Source organism: Mytilus galloprovincialis, chromosome 9 (assembly GCF_965363235.1).
Source record: "Mytilus galloprovincialis chromosome 9, xbMytGall1.hap1.1, whole genome shotgun sequence".
In the NCBI taxonomy this organism is placed as follows: domain Eukaryota; kingdom Metazoa; phylum Mollusca; class Bivalvia; order Mytilida; family Mytilidae; genus Mytilus; species Mytilus galloprovincialis.
In genome coordinates this window covers 86170301-86189596 of record NC_134846.1, presented here as the reverse complement: position 1 = coordinate 86189596, position 19296 = coordinate 86170301, and the positions used below count along the sequence as shown (strand labels likewise).

Sequence of the window (19296 nt, the reverse complement as noted above, 5' to 3'; positions counted from 1 at the left end):
GTAAGAACAGTATATAATTAAGATAATAATCAAGTTTATGAAAATCAAAGTTGATTTGACAAAGTTATGGATTTTTTTACAGGTGACCATCTGTATTTAGTCCATACTAATTTTGTTTTAGATTTTTAACTATTTATTAAAACATTATAGGTTTGACAGTAATTAAACAAATATTAAATAACTTTGTTACTTGTAAGAACAGTATATGATAAAGATAACTTTCAAGTTTAATGAAAATCAAAGTTGATTTGACAAAGTTATTGATTTTTTAAAGGTGACCATCTGTATTTAGTCTGTAATGAAAATTTAAGCTTTTTTAGCTATTTATTAAAGCCTTATAGTTTTGACAGTAATTAACCAAATACTAAATAACTTTATAATTTGTAAGAACAGTATATAATTAAGATAACAATCAAATTTTATGAAAGTCAAATTTAATTTGACAAAGTTATGGAATTTTTTAAAGGTGACCATTTGTGTTTAGTCAGTACTTTTTTTTTAGCTTTTTTAACTATTTAAAAAGCATTATAGGTTTGACAGTAATTAAGTTAACCAAATATTAAATAACTTTGTAAATTGTAAGAACAGCATATAAAAAAAAAATAACTGTAAAGCTTGTTGAAAATCAAAGTTGATTTAAAAAAGTTATAAAAATATTTAAAGGTGACATCTATATTTAGTTGGTACTTGAAGTTAATATTTTTGCTTTTTTAACTATTTATTACAATATTGTAGATTTGACAGTATGTAAGCAAATAACTTTGTAATTTGTAAGAACAGTATCAAGTTTTAAGACGATCAGTGTTGATTTGAAATAGTTATGGAAATTTTTAAAGGTGACCATCTGTATTTAATCCGAACTGAAAATTATAGCTTTTTTTTACCTATTTCTTAAAACATTATAGGTTTGACAGCAATAAACCAAATTCCAAATAACTTTGTAATTTGTAAGAACAGTATATAATATACAAAAAAGGCAAGTTTTATGACAATTAAAGTTGATTTGACAAAGTTGTGGATATTTTTAAAGGTGACCATCTGTATTTAATCCGAACTGAAAATTGAAGTTTTTTTTACTATTTCTTAAAACATGATAATAGATTTGACAGCAATAAACCAAATACCAAATTACTTTGACAGTATATAATTGGGATTATAGCTGTCAAGTTAAATGGAATTCCAAACTGATTTGAAAAAGTTATAAAATTAAAAAAAAATTACTATCTGAATTTTGTGCAAACTGAAAATTCAACCAGACAGGAATTTTATTGGGAGAGTTTTCATGATTATCATTTCCTTGCAAAGAAATATGTGGAACTATCCTTAACCTTGTGGCTGTGCAGTCGATTATACATAGTTTACAGTCAGAACTTTTTTTAATTTGATTTAATAAAAGAAAAGTCAATGTCCCATGCAGATCTTAGATGAAAAAAATCTTGGTCCCATTGAAATTTTGCTTTTAAAAAGTCCATGTCCCATGCTAATTTGCACCGGTCCCATGCCTTGAGAAATTTGACCGGTCTCTTTAAACTACATATTATTATTTCTCAAAAACATTGTTTTGTGTCCAATATCTAGAATTTAACAATAAAATATTGAGCGGACATTTTCAATGTTGCCTCTGCATATTGGGCATTTCCTGCCATGTTCTTGTATCTGTAGTCCACATACCAGACACAGGCTGTGGAAACATGGCTGTATGACGGCATCAATTTCCCGATCAGCACATATGATACATTTTCTCGCCGTATTAGGTAGTTGCATGGTTACCTGTTAAGATAAGATTAAAAATGATGTTAAGTGCCAGTCTATGAAGAATCAGGCAAATAATTCAAAAATTGAAACATGATGAAAAAAAAGTATACTATTTTATAGTAAATAACCTCCTGAGTTAGAAATGTTAAGTCTTTTGTTTGGAAGTGTCTGGTAATAATAATTAAATAAGTTATAAAATTGGTTAGAAGGACAGCAAATAAGTTGAAATTACAGAGTTATTTCCCCTTATCTGTTCATTTCTAATGCATTCAACCAAAATGTATCTTCTATTACCAAAACAGAATACAGAAACACATGTTATTTTTGTGTATAACTACATATGATAAGGTAAATAAAATAAACAGCTGTGCCTACAGTGCATGATACACCTGTATTGCGCATATAGAAATTGGAAAAGACAGCATTAATAATTTCCTTTAATTCACATTGTTTAAGTCCTGTAACTCCAGAACAACAAATAAATAATAAAAAATCAAAAGGGAGCTTCATTATATCAATCCCAACAGTAATGTAAAGTTTCAAGGAAATCAGGAAATTTAGAAACACTACAGAAAGTGTGAAAAATGGGGAAAATTGCCTGAATTCAAATTGTTAAAAATTCTAATTACTCTGAAACAACACGGCAATTGCTTTTTCTAAATCAAAAGGGAGCTTTCTTCTGTAATTCCTAATGTTGTGTTATTATAATGTGAGGAAATATAAGGTTAAAAGGAATTTGAGCTATAGTCCGATAAAGTCCCATTAATCCAAAACACATAATATGAAATTATATGATGAACAACGGTATACCATAATATGTTCCGTCTAAGACAGGCCTATAAAAACACCAAGCAACATGCAATGATGCAGAACATACAAACATTGAATTTATTCTTGTGATTGTAACAAATACTTACTGTTGGTGTACCTGCATGAACAAGAATATTAGAGCTTGTCTGAGAAATAGGTGTGGATGTTGCAGGTGAGGTTACATGTGCTGTGAACTGTGGTGCAGAATTCGAAGGAGTGGAACATGTTACTGTAGGCAGGGTAGATGAAAGTAGGTTTTCTGTAAACTGGGAACCAAGATCTGGCAATGATTCCTCAGAATCAGAAGTAATAGAAAAATCTAGACTTGTTATGTGCTGAGCCTATGGGAAAAGTGAAAGATACACAAATAAGTCGCTCCTTTATAAACATTTAAAAAAAAAAAAAATGTTTGAAAACAAATATTCTTGATTTTTCTCTCAACAAATTATTTGTTTACCAAAAAATTTAATTTCCTGTAACTTATAAAAAAAAATGTAATTCAGTGGTTACTTGTTTTATGAAAGAAACATAGCCTTTTCACTCTTATTGTCATGATCATGATTCATTTGTTATATCTGTATACTTATAGCTTAGTTTACAGTCATAAAAATTGAGAGTTTTACACATATTTAGGATAATCATGCAGCACATCTTCTCTCAGATAGGAAAATCCAGTATAGCAGGAGTGATTGTGGATTAATTTGGTTTCATATTGTTTTCCATGGTTTCAGGGAAGATACTTGATAAAAAGTAGATAACAATATGCATTAACTTTCTTCTATATGTTTGTTATAAATTTCTTGAAATGAATTGAATGTGTTTATTGCTGTGCAGAAATTACTTTGAAACAGATTTTTTAAAAAACATGGTTTTATATATGAAAAAGATAGTGAAAATTGAAAATGATGAATACTTTTGGCCACACTAGTTATTTTTTGACAAATAGGAAGTTATATTCATCTTATTTACAGCAAACATTGCTTGCATAAAGTATACAAATGCCTATTGATTAAATGATTTTTTTTTCAATACCACTAGTTCAATTATTTAGATTGAGAAAAATGCAGCTGATTCATCAATATTTAAGCATAACTGCACAAGTTATGTAATTTTCTTGACAAGTTTAACATCATTTTGTAACTGGAATATCTGAGCATACATTTCATTGATAAATTTATGGATATGTTCATGGATAGGATGTTTAGAATGTTATGATCAATGCAATATATTTTGTGTATCTCAAAAGTAGTGACAAGCCTTGAAATATTTAGATATCAAGTCAGTCCCTAATAAGATTTCTTAAATAAAAAGAAATCTGACATTTAAATCACTTTGTAAATCATGATTAGCTTAACAATTTGCAATGAAAATTATGGCTCTTACTCTACCAGATGTCATGATATTCCCAAAATCATTTCGAAAATTTGGGAAATTGTTATAAGAGTGCACACGCTGAAATGTCTTGCCTTCTTTACTACTAATTGATATTATGTTGATAGTCCTAAATATATACTATCACATTAACTAAATATGATCCAAGAAATTGAGGTCAAGGTCAGATAAACCAAATTTGAAATACATATACACCCTACAATCATAGTCCATACACCAAATATGCTTGAAATATAGTTGAACTTTTTCACATCCAAGAAACAATTTTAACTTTACCAGGAAAACTTATCTTTGATCAATAAACCATGAAAATGAGGCCAAGGTCAGATGAACCCTGCAAGGCAGACATGTGCACCTTACAACACTTTACATGCTATAAATATAATTAACCTTTTGCATTTAGTATCTTAGAAACTAACATAACCAGAAAAATTTAAGATTGACCAAGGAACCATGAAATGAAGTCATGGTGAGATGATAATTGCCAGACACACATATAAACCTTACAATCATTCCATACACCAAATATAGTTGACCTATTGCCTATAGTATTAAAAAAACAGACACAAAAAAAACCAACTTAACATTGAGCAATGAACAATAAAATGAGGTCAAGGTCACATAAAATATGCCAGACTGACATGCACATTGTAAAATATTATTACACTACAAATAGTTGACATATTGCATACAGTATTTGAAAAAAATAACCAAAACACAAAAAATTAACTTTAACCACTGAACCATGAAATCAGGTCAAGGTCAGATGACAGTTGGTGGTAATCAATTTACCAAAATTAGTATACACCAACCTAAAGATGATGTGTATTGAGTTTGAAAGCAATCTCTTAAGTGGTTTCAGAAAAGAAGACCTTTAAAGTAAAGTTTACCACGGACAGAATCTGAAAGCAAATGATCATGCAACAGCTCACCCTGATCTTTATTCAGGTGAGCTACAAATAGATGTTTTTGGAATCAAGAAGTGAGCTCATAATAATTAAATTTTGTATTTACAATAACTAGTGTAGTAATCACATTGTCATAAATTTTCTGAAATGTCTCTATGACAATATTCTGCAGCAAATTAAAATTACAAATACTGCTATAAAACTGAACACTCCTTGATTATGGTTAAGTGATAATTCAATGTTGTATTCCTGTTAAAAAGATGGACAATTATATATTTTTTACCTTGATTTTTGTCAATAAGTAGATTCGTTTCTTTTGTGTCTGACAACTTTCAAAATATTGTTTTGCAGTGAACCCATCCCTACTGATTTCTCTCCCTGCACTATTACCAATCCTCAACTCCATTTCACTAATTCTGCCTTTAAAGTTTCTGCCATTTTTGAAAAAAATGTCTTGTAAACATTGAAGAGTTTCTTCGTAGTCTTTATTATATGCCAGGTTGATATCATGTGATGGAATCTGCTTATTTCGGGAGCTTCTTACTTGGTGATAAGATGAAGTGTTATAGGAATAATGCTGCCAACCGATACCTAGTTTAACTATATCTGGTTTTGGCAGTTTCTGTGCAGATGTTCCTGGTAAATTGGTCTGAAACAATATAGATAATACAACAGTTTGAAAAGTTAAATTATGAACATTGCACAGTTCGTACTGGTACCTACCGTCAACTTTTCCACCCAGAGCAACTGGTTACAGGAAAAGAAGATGCCGCCAATAATTACGCTACAGGACATTACACCATCAGGAAAGAAATTGTAGATTTAGTACAAGCAATCTGGCATACCATGAATTTAGCTTTATCAAATTTTAATCTCATACCAAAACAAACAGAGTAAAACTAGTCCATCTTATTCATACTGACAAAAGGTGCAGATACTTAGTTCAGATAAATACTAACTGACACTATTAAGAGATTTTTTACCTGCTTATGATGTGACATTACTACATATGGGATATAGGTTTTACATCTACTGGGGGGTAATCCGAAGTAAATTTGCTCTTATGTCACCTTTTAAGATAAACTGAACATTATTTTCAGGGCTGTTCAGGGCCAGTCACTGTTAAATTCCAATTTGGCAGGTAGAAAAATTTTGTCCAACTTATCATTTTTGTTTTAATATCCAATCTTTCATCTGCTATGGATTTGGCGATAAAAGCCAAAAACCTAAACGAAAATGTCATTTCAAGAGGCACAACTCCTGAAGGGGTTGACAGATTGTTCTATTATGAAGCAGGGAAATAAATTTTTCCTTCAGATAATTTTGTGTTGATCATACATTTCATGTATCTTCCATAGATTTGGACATAAAAGCCAAAAGCCTCAAATAATGTGATTTCAAGAGCAATAACTCTTAAATGGGTTGTCTGATTTGTAGGAAAGATAGTGGGTTGATAGATTGTATCCTTCTGGTCATTTTTGCATTTCATAGCTTTCATCTATCTTCTATGGTTTTCCAGATAATAGAAAAACACTTCAAACATTTGTCAAAATTTAAATTTTTAAAAGGGACAATAACTCAAACATTTAGTATACGATTTTTCTGAAAATTTCAAAGTAGACCATCTTCAATTTCCAATCATTTTTACCTAGGCCAGATTTACTATATCCGATTCAGTTTTATTGAGCTATAAGCAAAAAACTTAATTTTACCTCAATGTTCTACTTTTAGCCCTTGTGACCAATTGCTTTTTTTTTTACAGAATTGAAATTAGGAAATTTTGCAAAGGATATGAAAAAGATCATCACTTTAAAGTTTCAAAACATTTGGCTCAGTGGTTATAGAGAATACTATTTTTTTTCTAATCTAAATGATGGCAAAAGCTCACACTGGCTTTTAGTCAAGTGAGCTAAAAAGCAGAAGAGTTAACAATATACTGTCCATTCTTACCTTACTCAGTATAAATGGAAAATATATCAGTCTAACAGAATTTTAGTACTTAAGCTTTGTTTTGTGTAAAGTAATGGTAAATGTTTATCTGGCAAATTTATACTTAACAAGAGCTATCAGAATGACAGCTAAACCAGATTTTTTACATGTATTTGTGTCCTGGCAATTATCAATATCACAAGGACCAAAACTCCTAAATGGTAAAAGTTACAATCACCAATATCAAACTTGACCTCAATTTAGTCATCAGTAACAACATATTAAAATTAGATAAACATTGGTTGAACAGTTCAAGAGTTAATGCACACACACACACAACAGGAAACGCCATTTTTTCAATATTTCAAGAACTGTAACTCGATCCTTAACGGTAAAAGCAAAATCGTCATAATTGAACTTTACCTCCATTATGTCAGTAACAACATATTAAAATTCAAAAGACTTGGTTGAACAGTTTATGAGTAAATGCACGGACAACATTTCACTGCAACCAGCCTTACCACATGCCTTACATCCCAAAATCAATAACGTTTTTTTCCTCAACAATCCGGATAAAAATGTGTATTAACATTTATGAAACATTCAATCAACAATCATGTAAAAAGAAGAAAGATTTTTTACAAAGGCATTATATTATTTATAATTTAAAGCAAGCCTACATTGTAACTGGAAAAACAAAATCTCACAAGAATCCTAAGTACTAAGCCTCACAACTCTACAAAAGTCAACTGATAAAATTTTTCTGGATATGCACATTAACATATCATGTCCGCATTAACTTCAAAGTTTCATGAAATTCTGTTATGTGGTTTCAGAGGAGTTGCACTTACAAATTGTTGCAGTTGTATATTTAGGCCAAAACTCTAAGTTCAAAGGGTCATAACTCATAGAAAAACAAGAGTGGACACAGATGAGTGTGGAAAGTATTATGCATTATGAGAGTACCCGGGTATTGCATAAAACTGTTAGTCAACTCACTAAGGATACTCCCCATGCCATTATTGCATATTTACTACACTATATTCAAGCTTGATACAGCTCTGAATTTGGATTGAGATTAAATAATTAATACATCATTGATTTCTGACACACAATGAATGTGTCACTACTATTAATGACTTTAAATAAAGGGAATATGCATACATTTACATATAGCTATATTAAACTGACAGAACATTTAAAATTAATAATGATTAGAGTAATCTATCTTTGCATATTTTAAGTAGTGTGTGGAAATAAATATAACTACATCTATATAAAGTAAGTTCAATTATCTCCCTTTAAATACTTCAGACAAAGAAAATCTTCCTTTATGCATATTCTCTGGTCATGTATTCAACTGTGTAAAGTGTCATTAATATTGCTACAGCTATTTAGGAGGAGTTGTGCTTACAAGACCTATTGCCAAATACTGTGAAATTTAAACTAAGAAATCGCAATTATCTCCCTTGTAAACATCTGACAAGAAATATCTTCTTTCATGCACATCTTCAGGTTGTATACAACAACAGTGTAAAGTTATTTCAATATTGATAGATCTGTTAAGGAGTAGTTGCGCTTAAAAGACCTGTTGCCATTTATGGCTATATAAAAACAAAGTTAATTTAATTATCTCCCTTAAAACAATTTCGACCAGAAATTTTTTACTTTAAGCACATTGTTACATTGTGTACTACAACTGTGTAAAGTTTCATCAATATTGGTCCATCCGTTTACGAAATATAGACAGACAGACAGACAGACAGACAGACAGACAGATAGACAGGCAGATAGACAGACGGACAGGCAGAAGGGAGGACGGTTGTACAGAATTATTTCTATATACTCCACAAAACTTTGTTTTTTCTGTCGATATGTACACCTACATAGTATGTCCTTATTATATACAAAATTTCATAAAATTCGGTTGTGTGGTTTCATGAAAAGTTGCCATGACAAACTGTTGCAGTAGCTAGTATATTGAAGCCAATAAGTTCAAAGGGGCATAATCATAAAAAAAATGAATCATAATTTCCTGTCGATATGCACATCTACATAGTAAGTCCTTATTATTATCTACAAAGGTTCATGAAATTCTGTATTGTAGTTTCAGAAGAGTTACGATGACAATTACAGGACTGACAGACTGTAGTATATTGAGGTAAAAGGTTCAAGGGGGCATAACTCATAGAAATAAAATTTGATCATAATTTGCTGTCAATATGCACATCTACATAGTATGTCCTTATTACAAGAACAGGACTGACAGACGGAAGTATATAGTAGAACTTACACATTTTCTTTTTGAAGCTCTGGCTTGTTCAATGAAACCCATTATTTTTGAGGTAGACACTGAAATAGAAACGAAATGGAGTTAAAAATGTGATTTAATTACAAATCACAATAACTAAGTATAACAGTTACTTTAGTTGGAGCATCTCTTCTTTTAATGAATAAATAAAATTCTGCGGATCATGGTGCACACTAATAATTTCAACCACATGCATCAGAATCACATGTTCTTTTGGAGATGTGAGCTAAAAAGTATTCTCAAAATATATAGTGGCTATTAAAATGACCATATTTGCAAAAAATGACATATTTTGTAAACCAAAAAGCAGCTCAAAATGGTCAATATTTTGACATTTTTAATTCAAATGCACTACAATTGGTTCTTTGTTGAAATATTTTAGGATTTTAAGAAACAAGAGGCTCTCAAGAGCCTGAGTCGCTCACCTGTAATTTTTTGCTTAAATATTTTATCATGATTATATTTGATGTTTATATCTTTATCTATAACAATTTTCTAGACAATAACCAAAAACTGCATAATTTCCCTTAAACATGTTAAATCATTAACAAGCCACAAAAACTGCATTTGACCCTTATATTCTTTTTTTAGACATGGCAGCCATGTTTGTCGATGAGCAAAACTTCAGATATAGTTCATAAACTCAATAACCTAAGGAAAATTCAGTTAAAGTTTCAAAGTATTTAGCCAAGTTGTTTCAGAGCAGAAGATTTTTAAATGTTAGCAAACATGATGACAAAATTGTGTAAAATTCTCTTTAAAGGGCAATAACTCCTTAAGCGGGGGTATAAAAATATTTCACTAACCTTCCATGCCTGGTGCTGATGTGTCTTGCTCTCTACCACTGGATTCTACAATAAATTGAATGTTTCCCATCAACTGTGTTTTAGGACAAAGATGTTCGTGTTTTGTTTTTTTATCTTTTTAGTTTCAAGAACTGTACCCAGGAGCTGGCAACTTCAGTAATGACATTTAACACATTTTCAGTTATGAACTGAGTTTCTCAATCAATCAGTACAAAGTTGCATTTTTAATGCTTAAAATAAATATTAATTAAAATTTTGTCTGCTTAGACTCCCACAAAGTCAGTATGTACCTCTCTGTTCCTTTAATTGTTATTTGGTTTTAGAGAATAAACTTATCCACTCTATCTTATTATCTATATATATATATATCTGTGTGGTGACACAGTTGACAATCACAACATTCTCACAGCTCAATTAAGTCTGACAGATTATTGGTGCAACACATCTGTTGAAGTTATGAAATATGGACAAGCTTTAATTGTAGCATAAGGATAAAACAGTTTTTTAAACATATACCTGTATATGCAGGGGTCTTTAACGTATTATATCGTCCAACATTAATGTCATGCTGCCCCCCCCCCCCCCCCCCCCCAAAAAAATAAAGATTATGAGAAAGTGTCAAATTGATGCTATGAAAACGTCACGCAAGTGCAGACGGCATTTGACAGTTTTTAGTGTTTGATTTAACATCGCTAATTTCTGTCAGTTTCATTAGAATGGAGATAACAATATTGTATTTTAATGCTCGACGGCATCAATTGGGGATGTCTCTGCTAACATGTTGCCAGTAAACTCCCAATCCCAATTGATGCTGTCAGAGCTTTTAAACATCTTATAATTCTCTGTAAGAATCACCCAAATATGAAAAATGTTGGCCACATTTTTTTTTTCATTATTATACTTTTTGGGTTCAAATTAAAGTATTCAACCATAAATAAGGTCATGAATCTGACCAAAATTTTCATCCCTGTGGTCTCCTTGCCATGGTAACAAGACTTTCCTTGGTTTCAAAGGTATTTTTGCATATATTCTAGTAATTGACCTATTTGAGGAATAAAATCAGACAATTAAAACAAACAAGAAATTCCTCGACAGAAGTTGGGTTGTGGATAATATTGGTGTAATATATCCTTAAAACCATATTTGATAAAATTTTCTGTCTAATTATAAGATTTAAGGCCCGTTCTCTATATTTTTCTAACTGAAGAAATAGTTGAATTTTGATAATTTTGATAATTTTGAATATGGGATTAACTGCAAATGCAGAATTCCCCTCAAATATCATTATGAAAAATGAAGAAAAGGTTGTTTTCTTATCAAATTCACCAAAACATTTTTTTGGGTAAATACCCCTGAAACCAACTACATGGTGCTTATTAATAACGCCCTACAGGCAAAAACAATCCTTTCTGTCCTGTCAATTTATGCCAAAGCTGACCGAACAAAGAAAAAATGGCAACATAATGTATTTTGGGCTTTTTTTTAAGATGGCAGTGCCTACTATCACATAGTAAAAATCCCCATTTAGCCAAGTTGTCTTTTATTTTGGTTATTTTTGGGGTAAAAGTCTGGTTTTTCACCCAAAATCGCTGAAAACCGGAAATTTATGAAATTCCTCTAAGTTTAATTGCAACATAATGTTTTTTTGGCTCATTTTACAGCTGAAATTGCCCACTATCATATATATACTAAAATTGCTACACTAATCTTGGTAGTCATTTTTTGTTATTTTGGAGGTAAAAGTATATTTTTTAACCAAAATTGCTTAAAACTTGAAATTTTTTAAATACCCCAAAGTTTAATTGTAACATAGGGTATTTGGGGCTCATTTTTAAGCTGGATATACCAGGTTACCCCCTATCACATTCTTAAAAACGCAATCAATACCTATTAGAATTGATTACAAATTTTATGTTTACAAATAACGGTAATAAACTAAAAATCTGAAAATGGACATTAATGAAAACCCTCGACGTTTAACCCTTGCAAGAATCTATTGGGATATCCTGGGATATCCCAAGACCTTCCTGGGATTTCCTGAGATATTTTCTTGGGATATCCCAGGACTTCCTGAAATGAAATTTCAAGACTTTTCAGGAATTTTAGGGAGAGTATTGGAACAGGACTTCCTGGGATATCCCAGGAAATCCTGATCCTAAAAGCATAGGACCAATTGGGACATTTCAGGACTTTTCAGGACTAGTAAACCTGAAATATCCCAGGATTGTCCTGAGAAGTCCCAGGGTTTCAGGACTTTTCAGGACTAGTAAACCTGAAATATCCCAGGATTGTCCTGAGAAGTCTCAGGTTTAAAAAACTTTTCAGGACTTGTTTACATGTAAATTATTTTAATATTGTCCTGTGAACTCCTGGGATGTCCTGGGATATTTCAAGACATACCAAAAAATCAACAAAAAAAAGCCATGGGGATAACATGGACTCTTATCCTTTTAATCTATGAAAAGACAGTATTCATTCTTCCGACTTTTTTCTTCACAGCACATTTGATGGCATTTTTAAAATCAAATCACTTGAAAACAAATTTATTTTCTATAGTACAGTCACTGTTTTGTTCATTGTTATCATCTTCTATTCTCTCAAATTTTCAAAAAAGCCGTCTTGTCTTGACTAGTTTAAGATGGTCACATAAATGTATCTTGGCCCTCACTATAGTTTTTTTTTATAAATCAGAGCTGCTGGTCTTTAACAATAAATCTGGAACAAAACAAAAGTTTTGGATCTAAAGTTTGATAAAAAAAATTAAATACCAAATCTCATGCATTAGTATGTCAGATTTGTTTAAGTCAACATGCTTTTTTCTTTATTTAAATGAGTACATACATGTATATATTTTGTGTATAAATGTACCCTGCCATTAAGGACCAAGCCATTTGATTCATTCATATATCATAGACTTTAAAATATCTCCTGACAATTATTTTTAGCATTTTTCCTCCTACTCAATCATTTATTTAAAATTTGTAAAATTAAACATGTACTAGTATTCCAGAAGTATGTATCTTAATGAATTAAGCAACTTATTTCAGAGATATTGCAGCAAACTGTTTGTGGTATACATCTTAATGTGAGTTTTTTCACTGTTCTATGTTTAAGTTTTTTATATTATTATTAAAAGCATACCTATACAATTTAAATATTTTTTCATTATAAGTAATAACATTGTATTGCTAATTCCTTATGATTGTGATGAAAGTAAATCTTATGTGAACATTCTATAACTGTTTTCTTTACTCTTATTGTAACATGCACATATTCAAAATGGTGGAATCTAATGTATTTGTACTTACCAAAAGATATTATCCAAAATGCATGAAATCATCAAATTAATGCTCCTTAAAATCAAAGTCATGTCACCAGAAGAAAACATCTGCACTATTAATATAATGTTAAAATATAGAACTGTTGGAACTTAGTTAATTTCATTTATCTCCATTCATTTTGTGTTTAGGATATAAGACATCTTTGCTTGTTGTCCAAGTTCAAATTCTAATTGTGTCAGGGGTTATTTAAGGAGTTAAATTTCTATTTTCTTTGAAAGGTTCCCTGGTTGAATAAATTAAATTTATCTTAAATATTTGATATATATATTATAATAAAAAAATATCCATTTATTGTTTATTTACCATCTTAATGTTTAAAGTTATAATAGTAATTGCAGAAAATGTATAATTTAGCCATATGTGATCCCCTGCATTTGGCCTCACACTTCCTGTCCAGTGTCTACACTAAAATAAATATAAACCAGATGGCACATTTATACATTTCATTCACTCTGGCTCACATTTCAAAGATAAAGAATTAAAGCATGAAAATTATTTGTGTGTTCATTTAGATACTCGCAATTATATAAATTTAACCTGTTTACAGTTAATCTATTATCTTGGGTATTACATCTATGGTTGTATGATCATGATCTTTAATATTGGGCTTTGAAAATATTAATGTTTAATTAAAAAAAATCATGTTGTGTTGTTCATGTTGTTACTCATATTTTGGCTTTCGGCATGTGACATGATTTGTGATATGTGAGTTTTGCATTTTCCAAAATTGCGTCCTAACATTTTTCATCAATATGATCATATACAAGTTGAACTGTGCACAAACAATTCTTGGAACTTAAATTTTAAATGGAATTGTAAATATACTTAAGTGGAATTCAAATTGCAAAAAAAAGACTAAGTTTTGAAAAGAAACCCATATCTTTAAAGTCTTGAAATATCCCAGTAATTCCTGTTAATAATCTAAAGTCCTAAGAGTTCTTGAAAAATCAGGATAAACCCGTGTTCATCAAATATTGTAAGTCCTGAAATATCCCCGAAATTCCTGAAACAAATTTAAAGTCTTGGAAATTCCTGAAATATCAGGACAACAGATTTCAGGACTTCATGGGACTTCCTGGAACACTTGAAATTTCAGGATTTACAAAATTACCAGTGCTGGGATTTTTCAGGATATCCCAGCACTCCCTGGGATATCCTGAAAGACAAGATTTTTTCAGGACACCATTTTGCAGGGGTTAATCGCAACATAAATGCAGTAATTTAGTTTCATTCTTCTTATCTGATCGAAGTTTTAGACCTTCACCTTTGATCCACAGAGTTGTACATACATTAAAAAACATTTTCTAGTGGAAATAAATATATATGCAATGTATAAAATTTGTAATTATACGTGTGGACATGATGTGTTATGGACATAGGCAAGGATGGACATACTGGTCTTTTAAGGGCGACCATTGGCCCGCCTGCCCTTTAAAATTTAGCAATATATATCATTGTCTTAGGCCAGAGTCCCATACTAATGCAACAATTAAACCATTAATTCATTAATGTTAGTAGCATGAAGTAATATTTGGTGAATTACAGATCTCTGTGAAACAGTGTGTTAATAATAACATCATGTTTGTGTGAAAAAGGGGGGTTGTGATACCTTTTTTAGCAATATTTTTCTAAATAAATGTGTAAATAAAAGGTGATTCCAAATGAAGTTAAAGTCCTTTATGGTCTACATTTCTGCAAAAAAATATTTAAGGGTCAAAACATGCCCATTTTCGGCCAAATTAAACTTATCGGTTTAGACCTGACTTTGTGTCATGTATACTTAGTTAAGATTTCACAAATATCAAAGTATCTGTATGTTTTATTACGAATAATACCATGTTGTTCATCACTGATTATCTGTTTTTAACCTTAATTGCAATTAAAAAATAGTTTGACCATATTTAGAATATCAGTTTTGAGTAAAATTTTTTAGCTGGTTGCTAAGGTAAAATTTGTCCCTAGCAACAACAAAGAAATCATGATAGAATCAAATTTTCTTCTTTATTTCTAGTGATAACACAACTATATTGCATGGAAAAATACATTTTCAAGTTTTCTCAATTTTTTTTGGTGGCCACCTGTTGGTTGATTCTTATAGAGAATTGATGTTAAAATACAATACAATAATGTTATCCCCTAAGTCTATAAACAATGCTAAGGACATTTGTTTATGGTCGTACAAAATAAAGAATTGGATGCTTTTAGTGTTTGTTCATCTTTACAACAACTCCATGCTATAATTAAGCACATTGGAAGCAATTATAACATCCATTTTGAACCTTTTAACCATCTTGATGCAAATTTACAACAAAACTTAAAAATCATACCAAACTGCTTGTTCCATGTTTCACCCTCGTTCAAAATCATGAGGATTGTGTTTGGTGTGAGAGTTGAAAAAAATTCGTCATCTATTTCCACACCATCTTCATTTAGAACAAATGTTATATGGTTGCCCTCTGCAATAGTAAACTTTTCCTTACCTAAAAAGAAATGACTTTATTCATATAAATGTGATTATATTATGTAAATTACAGCAAATGATCCCAATTCCAAAAATTAAACAAATGACATGCTCATTTAATATTTAGTAATTTAATTTTGACAGACTGCCACACAGACCTGTGTTGCTCCTACCAATTTACTTACTTCATGAACAATCTTTATCCTAGATGGATTTTGATAATTGTTTCATTAGAATTTAAGACAATCTTTATATATATTGTGTCCTTTTTCTTTCTAACAGAGTTGTAAAAAATGGAAGAATGTGTCCATTGGCCACAGATGCCCCCACATGTAAATATATTTGTTTTTGTTTTTTTTATGTTTATAAAGGGGCATAACTAACCAACCAGTAAATTTGACACTCACATATTTGGAACTTTATCTGTGTGTTTATCTGTGTGTTATGATAATGAGTATTGTGTATAAGTTTCATAATATTTGATTGAAGCAAACTTAAGTTAGAGATCGGAAACTTAAAAGTTATAGCTATTTTTATGTTTATAAGTGGGTATAACCCAAGAACGATAGAAGTGGCACTACTTGATCTGTGTATTATGGTAATAAGCATTGTATGTAAGTTTCATAATATTTGGTTGAGGCAAACTACAGAACGTTAGAGATTGGAAACCACAGATTTAGCAATTTTTATGTTAAAAAGGGGCATAACTCAGTAACAGTTAAAGTGACACTCTCCAATTTCGAACCTGATCTGTGTTTAATGGTAATAAGCATTGTGTACTTTTTCACATCAGGACAATAAAAGATTTTGAGTAGGCAGCTATTTTCTAGCTAGGTAGCCTCACTAGTAGGGTAGGGCATTTTTACATTTAGGTATTTTTAATGGACTCAGAGGTTTCACAAAAGAAGAATTCTTTAAAGGAAAATTTGCAACAGATGAGACAGTTGGACAGAGGACAAAGTTGATGGCAATACATCACCCTGGATGTCCAGCTTCTTGTTTTGTTTATTATTACTATTCAAATTCAAACCATAGCAGTATAAACTTACATTTATTGACCATATCTGTAAATGAAGAGGCAAATACACCTTTTCTTATCCTCCTGTCATGCGTAAAAATCTTTAACGGTATTTTTGTCTTCTCTGTGTCCTTAAAAAAATGCAATCAAACTCAGGTATACTTTATGTATGGACTTCTATGTATAGAAACGTGATTTTTGTATGATAATATAGTCTTTAGTCAACTATGAGTATGGATAAATGCGATTCAGAGAAGATCCAAGATCTTTGAAATAGTTTACGACGACGGACAACGGATGACAGACGACGCCAAGTGATGGCATAAGCTCACATGGCCTTTTAGGCTAGGTGAGCTAAAAATGCATTTAAAAAGTTTTTATTACTTTTAAACACAGGGATACAACTTTTCAAGCTTTTTTACTAAGTTGAAAATGAGTTCAAAGTAATTTGATAAAATGCTTAAAAGTATGTAGGCTTTATATTAGAAGTTCTTTATAAAAGGCAAAATTAGAAAAATTAAAATATCTAGCAAATTCTACCTTCAAACACTATTTAAGGGGACGACCATGTTGAGGGCCAGGAGGATTTTGAATAATAAATAACTTGTCCTGAAAAAAGCTGAAAATAACTAGATATCAGTGAGATGGCCATTGGGAGCCATCACTGTGGGCCCGCTGTCAATAACAGACACAATCTTTACCATAGGACATGGGATTCCCAACTGTAAGTGTTTTACCTTGACCTTTGACCTACAAAATTGTTGCTTAATAAACATGTCAAGTACAAACTTATCCTAATGGTTCTCAAGGTATGGAGCGGACAGGATCTTTCCCATAGGTCATGGGGTTCCATAATAAAATCTAAATTTTTGACCTTGACCGTTGACCTACAAATTTGAACAAACATTATGACACAACTCTTGTGTTGGTTAATATACATGTTAAGTATAAACTTTGAAATCATAATGGTTCTCAAGATATGGAGCGGACAGGATCTTTCCCATAGGACATGGGGTTCTATACCAAAACCTAAGTATTTGACCTTGACCTTTGACCTACACAGTTGAACATACATTATGACACACTCTCTGGTATTGGTCAATATACATGTGAAGTATAATTTTGAAATCATAACAGTTCTTGAGATATGGAGCGGACAGGATCTTTCCCATAGGACATGGGGTTCTATACTAAAACCTAAGTTTTTGTCCTTGACCTTTGACCTACAAAGTTGAACATACATTATGACACACCCTCTGGTGTTGGTCAATATAAATGTGAAGTATAAACTTTGAAAAAATAACGGTTTTCAAGATATGGAGCGGACAAGATTTTGTTATGGACGGACGGACGGACGGACGGACGGACGGTACGACGGACAGACGGACTGATCACTATAGGGCGACCCGCCTTTGGCGGGGCCCTAATAACTTGAGCCCAATTGTCAGGAAAAAAATAATCTGGCATGACAAGAGGGGAATTAGTTTTAAATGAGGTTGAAAATAAATGGTCGTGTGCACAAAAAATAAACCACCACGCAAAAAGTGAAAATAAAAAACTCATCCCAAAAAATTCTTGAGACCCCCTACCTCCCTCTTACAGTACAACCCAGAGTACAACCTGGAACAAACTCTTAGTATATGGTCAACATCTGCTATAGTCGCATCAAATGGTGACCATTTATTTGAGGGGTCATAAAACCTGGGATGTTGGCCATTTATTGGGGTCATAAACCATGGACTGGTGGTCAAGCTAATCAGTTTCATTATTTTTTATCTATTTATTTAAAAGGTGTGTAAATGTTATCCTGCATCAGTACTTTACCTGTACAGGTGAATTGTTTTTTTTCCCATTGAAGTTGTCTACATGTGTATAAGTTTTGTTTAAAGATTGAAATAGAATTTTTGTATTTCTTCATTTCAAAAGGTTGGAAATCATCTACATGTAAAGGCCACAATGTATTATTATTTATTCTCTTTACATGTGATTCTTTTTTTCTTATTCTGTATTTTTTGGGATGCAAATAAATTCCCTCTCTCAAGCAGTTTCAAGTGTTTATATTGCAGAAAATTCAGTTCAATCTTTATCACAATGCTTAAATGATAAAGAGCTATAATTATTCAGTTTAAGATAATTTTTCCCTTTACAAAAGAATACAAAGTTGAACAACATCTTATTTATTAATAAAATCAAAAAGAAATTTAAATAAAATAAGTTTTGTAAGAAAAAGCAGACAAAATATCTCAAAATAAAGTTGTGACTTTTTTTCCTCTGACTTTTTATCCCTGATTTTTTTGTATGTGACTTTTTTCCTGTGATTTTTTTCCTTACATTCGTTTTTTCCCAATTTCAGTGTATGCTATATAAGAATGGGTACAGTTTTTAATGGCAAAAATGGCACACTCCTACCAAATAAAATCGAAGTTACCCCCCGTGGCCCCCAAAGACAGAAATCATACTACTATATATATATATATATATATTCTCTTGTGCGCCCTCCTTCACAAAACAAAATATTCGGATATTCAATTTATATACATATATGTTATTTATTTTGTTATTTTT

The 19296-nt window shown here is 31.1% G+C and overlaps 2 protein-coding genes and 1 long non-coding RNA gene across 3 annotated transcripts in view; 1 reads left to right on the top strand and 2 right to left on the bottom strand.

Moving 5' to 3' along the window:
- Window positions 1-19296, top strand: part of LOC143047089 (putative G-protein coupled receptor B0563.6) — a 62069-nt gene that overhangs the window by 29375 nt on the left and 13398 nt on the right. The window lies entirely within an intron of this gene.
- On the bottom strand, window positions 594-16774 carry LOC143046230 (uncharacterized). Its single transcript, XM_076219278.1, has 7 exons — window positions 16763-16774; window positions 15580-15732; window positions 9912-9956; window positions 9088-9146; window positions 5149-5514; window positions 2673-2906; window positions 594-1770 (listed from the first exon to the last, which is right to left on the bottom strand). Exons 2-7 carry the CDS (start codon window positions 15617-15619, stop codon window positions 1582-1584), a joined length of 933 nt encoding a protein of 310 aa, XP_076075393.1. The 5' UTR covers window positions 15620-15732; window positions 16763-16774; the 3' UTR covers window positions 594-1581.
- Window positions 12334-14314, bottom strand: LOC143046229 (uncharacterized). The gene is made up of 2 exons (XR_012969102.1): window positions 13220-14314; window positions 12334-12626 (listed from the first exon to the last, which is right to left on the bottom strand). It is a non-coding gene; the product is annotated as an uncharacterized LOC143046229 (long non-coding RNA).

Coding starts and splice junctions, on each gene's coding strand:
- LOC143046230 (XM_076219278.1), bottom strand. CDS start 15,619: ATGATTTTGAACGAGGGTGAAACATGGAACAAGCAGTTTG. Junction 9,957..15,579: donor AACATGGAACAAGCAGTTTG/GTATGATTTTTA, acceptor AATTTATTGTAG/AATCCAGTGGTAGAGAGCAA. Junction 9,147..9,911: donor ATCAGCACCAGGCATGGAAG/GTTAGTGAAATA, acceptor TTTCTATTTCAG/TGTCTACCTCAAAAATAATG.